The sequence below is a fragment of the Geospiza fortis genome, unplaced genomic scaffold, assembly GCF_000277835.1.
Source record: "Geospiza fortis unplaced genomic scaffold, GeoFor_1.0 scaffold129, whole genome shotgun sequence".
Taxonomy (NCBI): domain Eukaryota; kingdom Metazoa; phylum Chordata; class Aves; order Passeriformes; family Thraupidae; genus Geospiza; species Geospiza fortis.
In genome coordinates this window covers 624,473-632,203 of record NW_005054522.1, presented here as the reverse complement: position 1 = coordinate 632,203, position 7,731 = coordinate 624,473, and the positions used below count along the sequence as shown (strand labels likewise).

General features: G+C 50.8%; 1 protein-coding gene across 1 annotated transcript in view; it reads right to left on the bottom strand.

The window, feature by feature from the left end:
* PODXL (podocalyxin like) overlaps positions 1–7,731 on the bottom strand; it is a 17,186-nt gene continuing 9,455 nt past the window's right edge. The window contains exons 5-9 of the mRNA XM_031063695.1: positions 7,201–7,357; positions 6,366–6,427; positions 6,106–6,270; positions 4,741–4,797; positions 1–3,538 (exon numbers count right to left, since the gene is read on the bottom strand). Of these exons, the coding sequence (XP_030919555.1) occupies positions 3,344–3,538; positions 4,741–4,797; positions 6,106–6,270; positions 6,366–6,427; positions 7,201–7,357 (636 nt within the window). The 3' untranslated portion in view covers positions 1–3,343. The remainder of the gene's footprint in view (positions 3,539–4,740; positions 4,798–6,105; positions 6,271–6,365; positions 6,428–7,200; positions 7,358–7,731) is intronic.

Genomic DNA, 7,731 nt, shown 5'->3' with positions numbered 1-7,731 from the left:
TCTTTTACATAAGAATGTTTATTGACAGAAATACATGATGCTCTCAAAATATATTTGTAGGAAAATGCAAGAATAATCTCTTACAATCCAGTTCCTCAGTAAATTCCAGTGTAAATCAGACTCCTGTCCCCGTGAGAGGTGCTGCTACACACAGGATGTAAGAGCTCTACTATATGTGCAAGGTTCAACAGGTAACCACCTGGGGAATTAGGTTTTCCTTCACCAGTCCCTCATGGATTATGACTTCTGTGTGTCTTGTGTAGGCAGCAGTCACAGTATCAACCTCATCAGCTGGGTCACGGCACTGTGAGCGGGAGATAAAATGCTCCTAAAGTATTTACACGCTTCCTCTTGAATCTGAAAATAGAAAAGTCTCTTGCAAGGACATCTGAGCTGCTTGTAAAGCTCTCGCCGAAAGGTAAGAGCAGGAATCTCTTGGTACAATGTGTGGGATGTTAAAGCTGGTTTGGGGCAGAGAAGAGAAGCACAGGGAAGGGAGGAGGGGCAGGGAGGAAGGAAATGCCTCGGTAAATCTTATTTTTTATTTATTATTTTTGGTCTAACAATTATGGCTACAGTCTACAAAGGGAAGGGTTAAGGCCAAAGATGCTCATTGCTGCATTTCCTACTTGATTTTTTTTTTCCCAAAAAAAGAATGTTCTCAACACTAAAAAAACAAAAGTACTATTTTCTTTTCCTGTGGAAATAGTTCTTTTAAATAGGGGAAGGAAAATCTACTATAAAATATTAGTGGTTTAAAAATATGGTGTCTGGAAAAATAAATAAATGTACAATTCCTATTCAAATATAAATCACTATAAGCACTTGCTGAGCAGTTAATATCCTCACTGGTCTCTGCTCGGGAAGATTTAAAATTACTTGATCTCAAGCCTCTGTAGGATTCTCTTGGAAAGTCTTTGGACCTGAGTCATTAAAGCACTTTGGCATCTCTTTGCTGGGAAGGGGGAATCTTTAGGCACATGCCAAAGCCTGGAGATGCCATCCAGGGGTGTCCTCATGGCAACTCAGCCCTGGTGGCCACAGCATTGCTGCTGCCCCGTGTTTGTTTTCTGGGAAGGACAGAAATGTGAGGAATGGACCTGCTGCTTGTCTGTCAGGGCAGCTGGGAGGCCACATTGCTCACAGGAGCAGTTGTGGATGCTGAGGTCCATTCTCTGAGACTCATGGCTGTGTTAAAGAGCTGAACTTGATGCTGCCAGAACAGGGACAAAGCTGTGGCACAAAGTTACCTGGGCAAGAGGTGTTTTTCTGCTTCATGTCAAATTTTTATCTCCTACCAGGCTGGCCTTATGCTTTTTCTTTCTTTTTTTTTTTTTATTTTTAAGACTTTAATTTTTTTTTTTTTTTAATTTATTTTATTTGTTATTTCCCCTCCCCTCCAAAATTACTTCCCCGTAGTGCAGTGCACAGGTAAGTGAAGTGTGCGGAATACATTGCTAATGAATAGCAGGAATATTTACATACAAAAATAGAAAGGTTTGAACACTTCAGACTCTGCCCTTCAGTGCAGGACAGAAGGGGGAAGAGCCACTTGTATCTTCTGCCAGTGCCTGTCTGTCCTGGGGCTGAGCAAAACACCCCAATCCCCTCCTTCCTGAGTACTCCCAACCCCACCAGGGTTTCTCCAGGCTTCCCATTGCTTGGCTCTGCTTTTCCCCTCATTCAGGGCAGCCGTGGGAGCAGATCCCAGTCGGGTTGACTTGGTGGCAGAGCCCAGAGGAAATGTCCCCATTGTGCCTTGGTTTATGGCAAGCAGAGGAGCAGGGCTGTGTTTGGGCATCGCTCTGATCTGCAGCTCCTCTGGCTTGCAGAGGGTTTGGGACAAGCACCATCCTCACTCTGGGAGAGGGACTCAGCCCAGTCACCTTCTGGTCCTCGTGTACTGGAGGATGATCCCTGCCTCTGCCAGCACTGAGCTGCTTCACCAGAGCAAAGGCATGAAACTCTCCCCAACCTTTTAGAGCTGTGGTGGGGAATCAAAATCCAGAAATGGCCTCAGTCCAGCCATGTTTTTCTTCTCCCCTCGAAAGGCTTCAGCACAGGGAGACCTGGGTGACAGACCAAGGGCTGCAGGACAAAGCTCAGCCCCAGCTTTGCTGCTGAGCTGGAAGTTGCTTTGCAGGTCTCTGATATTTTAGTGGCTTGTGAAGAAGAGCTTGAGGCTGAGCTTTTAAACCTTGAGGGTGTGAAACACCAAGGCCACCTGAATGCCACTGAGCTCTCTGGCTCACGTTCTGCTGCTCTTCTACCTCTTCTGCTGCTCATGCAGGAAAATGTGCCCTCAAAAATCACAAACCATCGTGGTGCCTGTGTCCCACAGTCTCGTGGAGGATGGATGAGGACTGTGAGATGCTGCTTGTAATTCCTGGAAGGCAAGTGATCCTTCCAGAGGGAAACGCAGCACCAGAGCTGGGCTCCTGCACCACAAAACCCCCAACATCACACCTGGGCTAGAGACCAGGCATCCCTCTTGCTCACCACACCCTTCCTAAAGAGGGATAACCTCAAGGAATATCTCCTTTTCCTCTCCATCTCATCCTTTCAAAACAAGAAGCTGCTGCAGCTCTCTTGGTCTGCATGTGGGTGCAGGATCTGTTCCTCAGCCCTTGGCACGGGGGCTGATCATCACTTGGCACTGCTGCATCCCTGCCATCCCACTGGGTCAGGATGCATCCATTTGCCTGTGGCACAACGAGGGGCTCATGTGCGTTTCAGCTCTGGGGAGAGGCTGGAAACTGGATTAAAAAGGAACAGGCTGTTCCAGCTTTTTTCATTCACTACCTGGGTGTCAGGGAGGGCAGGGTGATGACTAAACAGCGTGGGCCAGAGGATTTGTCGAGCTGTAACTGCCAGGTGCTGCTTTGCTGTCAGATGCACTCCATCTCTCGTCCTATTTATTTTATTTCTCTTGATTTTTGAGTCGTTCAGTAGCTGGAGGATGTGGCTGGCATGGTCAGATGTGGGATGGGAGGGGACATGCTTGGAGGAGACACCAGCAGCTCTTCAGGAGCAGAGCCACCCTGTTTGCCCATGGCTGGTCAGGTCTGGCGTGGGACGGGGGTGGGAGTTGGAGGATCCTTGGCCAGATGTGGCCACCAAAGTGGCTTGTGTTGTTGTGCCCCAGAGGTGTCTTCTCACGTCCTTTTCTCTTCCATCCTGCACCCCATGTGGTGGCACAAGGGGCCACAATTAATTCATTAAGAGATTTTCTGCTTTTGGGGGGAATTTTGCCTTATTTTGGAGCTCTGTGTGTGTGTGTGTAGGGTTTGTGGGGTGTTTTTTGGGGGGGGTGGTTGTTTTTCTCTTGATCAAGTTCTGCATCCTATAAATGCGTGTCCTCCTCTTCCTCCAGGTCCTCCTTCATGAGGGTGTCCAGAGGAACGATCCAGCTGTCCCCCAGCTCACCGTTGAGGTTCACCTTCTTCTCCTGCATTTCAGAGGAGGTCTCCATCACCTCCAGCGTGGGGTTGTCATGGTAGCCATTCTCCATGGTCTGCATCTCCTCGGTCAGGCGCTGCTATGAGGAAAGAAAGCCATAAACCCCACTGAACAACACCTTGGCCATGCTGCAAGTGTCACCTCAGGGCTGTCAGCTGCCAGCCAGCTGTGACAGCTGCCCCATATAGATTTACATAGCTACATATAGAGACTTTTATGGTGAGGTTGAGGCAGGGGGCAGCGAGGGGATAGCATGGAGCTGGCAAGAGGAAGACTCTGCTGATGATGGGAAGGAGGAAAGAGCAGCCAGACACATGTGGAAAACCTCCAGGAGCAGCTGCCAGCTTCAGTTTGTTCCATCCAGGACCTTGGGAAGAGGTTGAGCAACACTGCATCCCAACTCCTGCCTCCCTACCTCAAATCTGCTCTTCCCATCCCCTTTCTATTCACCCCTGTCCCTTTTCTAGTTGCTTTATGATTCTTCTCCTTTATTCAGGGGCAGCTCCCATCTGCCAGATCTTGAGCATTATCCTTCCTCATTCTAGAACTCTCAGTGGAAACCAGGCGGGGAAAGATGGAATCAGACATTTTATCACCCTGGTCCTTTGGTGTGATGTGCTTCAGGCTCCAGCTCAGCCCTTCATCCCTTGGCAGAACCCCAGCCCATCCTAATTTTGAATTCACTTGGGCTTCTGCATCCCCATCCTTCCCTAGAGAGATTCAGTGGGGAACTGCAGTCCTTGCTCAGCCATTTTTTGGGAAGCACAGGGCTCTTGGTGGGTCCTTCATCCCCATCCTTCCCTGGAAGGATTCAGTGGGGAGCTGCAGTCCTTGCTGAGCTCTTTTTGGGGAGCCCTGCTAAAATCTGCCTGGATTCACAGCTTGCTCTATTACAGTGCTCCTATAAATGTCAGGAGACAGGCGTGGGAGGGAATCCATGGAGAAGGAGAGGGATGGAGAAGCAAAATTGCAGGGCTTGGTGCTGGCAGAAGGGCTGCAAAGGCGCTGCTGGGAGTCCCCTGTGTCACTCCCCTGTGGCAGGGTGGGGATGCTCAAAAAGCAGAGGACACACCTGGGCTCTCCCAAGGGCTGCTTCCCTGTGGGATTGCTGGTCTCCCACCACGGCAAGGCACCTTCCAGCCATGCAGCAAGAGGAAAGGGGCTGTAAAGCTGGGCTTTAGTCCTGTTAAAAGCTCCTGGGCCCTACCAAGCGCCGGAGGTGAGAGCTGGGGGTGTTACAGATGCGGCGCCCGCCCCTCCGATCCCTGTGTTGGAACTCACATTAAAGATCAGGGCCACATGTCCATCATCAAACCCGGGGACATCAGGGTGGATGTTCTGGGTATTTCCAAGATAAAACAACAGGGAGGGAGGTGGAGGGCTAGGAGGGTTGGAGAGAAAAAAAAAAATAAAATAGAAAAAAAAAAAAAAACTTTCAAGTCATTTTTGGAAACGAAACAGAAAGAGAACAAAAGAAACCACCCAAAAACAAAGGCAGGAAGGAGGAATGTGTTTGATTTTTGGAAATAGCATCTCTTGCTTTGGTTTTGCTATTTTACCCTTTGCCTGGTGGGAATTTACCTCTGGAACATCCAAGTTGGACTGGTACCTATTCCTCTGCACCAGCTTATTTTAGGGACACGTGTTCCCTATTTCTACCTGTTTTCTGAACAACATGGGGTGTGTTATGCTGCTGTCTGTCCCTGGTGGGACGTTTTTCATGCCAACCAGGGAGATTTCATGCAAGGGATGATGAAAACCTGGCAGCTCCAAGAGGACCACAGTGCAGGTCAAATATTTATTGAGGTCTTGCCTCTTCCCCTATTTCTTCACAAAAAATCAAGCCTGGTAAATACAAACAAGTCTGACAGGGGCATTAATTTGCTCTTCCCTCCCTCCTGTGTTCACCTACCTTGCACTGTAAATATTTAAAGCTTTATCCCATGTTTTCCTGTGGTTCAGAGGTTGGGATCGCTGAGAAAGGACGAGCTGGTCCAGGGGAAAGCAATTTGAAGTAGGAGTGAAGTAGGTTTGCTTCTCCATCAGGAGGGTGATTTACCCTGATTGCATAATCTGATTTCATAATTATCTGTTTCTGTCTGCCCTAGAGCTAAGTCCTCAGGAACAGCAGCTGGGACCAGTGCAAATCTCAGTGCCCCAGGGTGTGGGAATGGCCAGTCCTTGCAGGTGGATACTACACTAAAATCATCTAGGATTTCTTCCCGAGATAAAAATCACATTATTTTCTCTTTCTGTGTTGGTTCTTCCTTAAATCCTGCTGCTGCTGCTCTGAAATTTGGCCCTGGCCCAGCTCTTGCAAAGGCTGAGCCCTGCCGTGTTGATGCCCCTCCTGCTGACACCCTCCTTCTTCTCTGCACACAGCCTGGGGCTCCCTGGCACCCACCCCAGCTCCACTACTTGTAAAAGTATTTCAAGAAAAATTTTTGAGGGCTGCAGCTTGTTTTTGGAATGGGGTTTTGGATTGAGAAAGCCTTTCTTGTCAAAATTACAACCCAGGGTGGTGCCCACTGGGCAAACCAGGTCTCCACCAGCAGAGACAGCAACACTGATGATGCTCATCTCCTGAAGGTGCTTCAGGGATGGAAAAGGTGTTGGCACACCTGTCCCACCCTCCTGCCACCTTACCTGGTCCTTCTTTTGGGAGAGGCGCTGGTGGCAGCCGTAGATGGCCGCGACGAGCAGCAGGGACCCGGCCAGGGTGATGATGGTGATGATCAGGGGCGTGCTGAACTCGTCCTTGATGGTCATGTCCTCCACCATTTTGTCAGAGGTGATGTTGATGATGCCGAGCTGCCGCAGAAGGGACAGGTCAGGCTCCTGTGCCACCCACCCACCATTGGGGAACATCCCTGGGGCAGCTGTGCCATGACCAGGGACCCACTTACCTCCTCTAACCTGTCCTTCTTCTCCATCAGCTGCACGAGGACTTCTCCAGAGTCCAGGGGAACTGGGGGAAGAAAAAGGCTTCAGTGAGCACAAGGTGTGGACAGGGGACAGTCTCTGCCACCATCCCCTCGTCAGAGGGGTGACCCAGTTTCTGGAGGAGGGGGATGAAGATGTGTGGGGATGAAGCCAACCCTTGTAGGTGCTTCAGAGCCAGACCGGGAGCCAGAATCTCTTGTGGAAGGGGGACAGCCCCAGAGCCTCCAGGCCCCACCATCTATCTCCAGTGAATGATTTACAAGTAAGCCCAATGACGGGCTGTACCTGGCTCCTCAAGGATTAGTCCCCAGTGTCTGAGTGCTTTCCCTGAGGTTGGATGTGGAGTTTGGATCACCCACCCAACTCCTGCTCTGACGATGAGTAAGAGCAGATGGAGCTCAGGCCTTCCTCCCCCTCCTGCTCGGGCAGCAGGATGTCTCCATCTCCCAGGCACCCTGATCCTAAAGCAATGTTTGAGCACACCCAGGCTGAGCTGACATGGGCAAGAACCTCCTCTCTGTGGTCTTTGGGGAAAGATTTAAACTGGGCACCCAGTTTTAACCACCTGGGAAGAATTCTTCCTCCTGGAGACTGAGGAACATGGACTGGACATGACTCAACATGGCAGAGGGATCTGGTGCATTCCTAGGGGCGCCAAGCTCATTTCTGGGATCCTTCCTCTCCCAAACCACCGGGGTGGGGCAGAACAGAGCCCTTGGGCCAAGCTCTATTAGACCTGTGGGCTCTGCCAGGCCTCCAGCAAGGGGTCCCCAGTGCCAGTGATGGGATCATACTCACAGTGCAGGACCACCCGCATGGCCCAGTGGCGGGAGGGTCTCTCGCAGGACGTCAGCACCACCGTGCACCAGTCCCTGCTGGCATCAAACGCCTGCTGGGCCGTGGAGCAGAAGCTCTCATAGAAGGAGTTGTTCTTGCTGGCAGCCATCCACTCATCCTGTGGTGACAACGAGGGTCAGCACTGCTCCCCCACCCAGGCACTGCCCAGGATCACCCCGCCCCATCGCCAGGGGTGCAGGATGTCCCATCCTTATAGAATGACCCCTTTAACACTGGATGTGCCCCTCCATGCCATGGTTTGGTGGACAAGGTGGTTTGGGTCATAGGTGGGACCCGTAGGTGATCTCAGAGATCTTTTCCAACCAAATGGATTCTGTGATCTTCCCTCCTCCCTGTGCACTGCCCGGCTGCTGCCGGCCCTCCCGGGGAACAGGAAAAGTTTAAAAGGAGTTTCTTTACAAGGAGCCGAGCTCTTGGCTGCCGTTCCTCAGCGGGGGCCTGGACCAGCCTTATCTGTGAGCCACCGCTCTC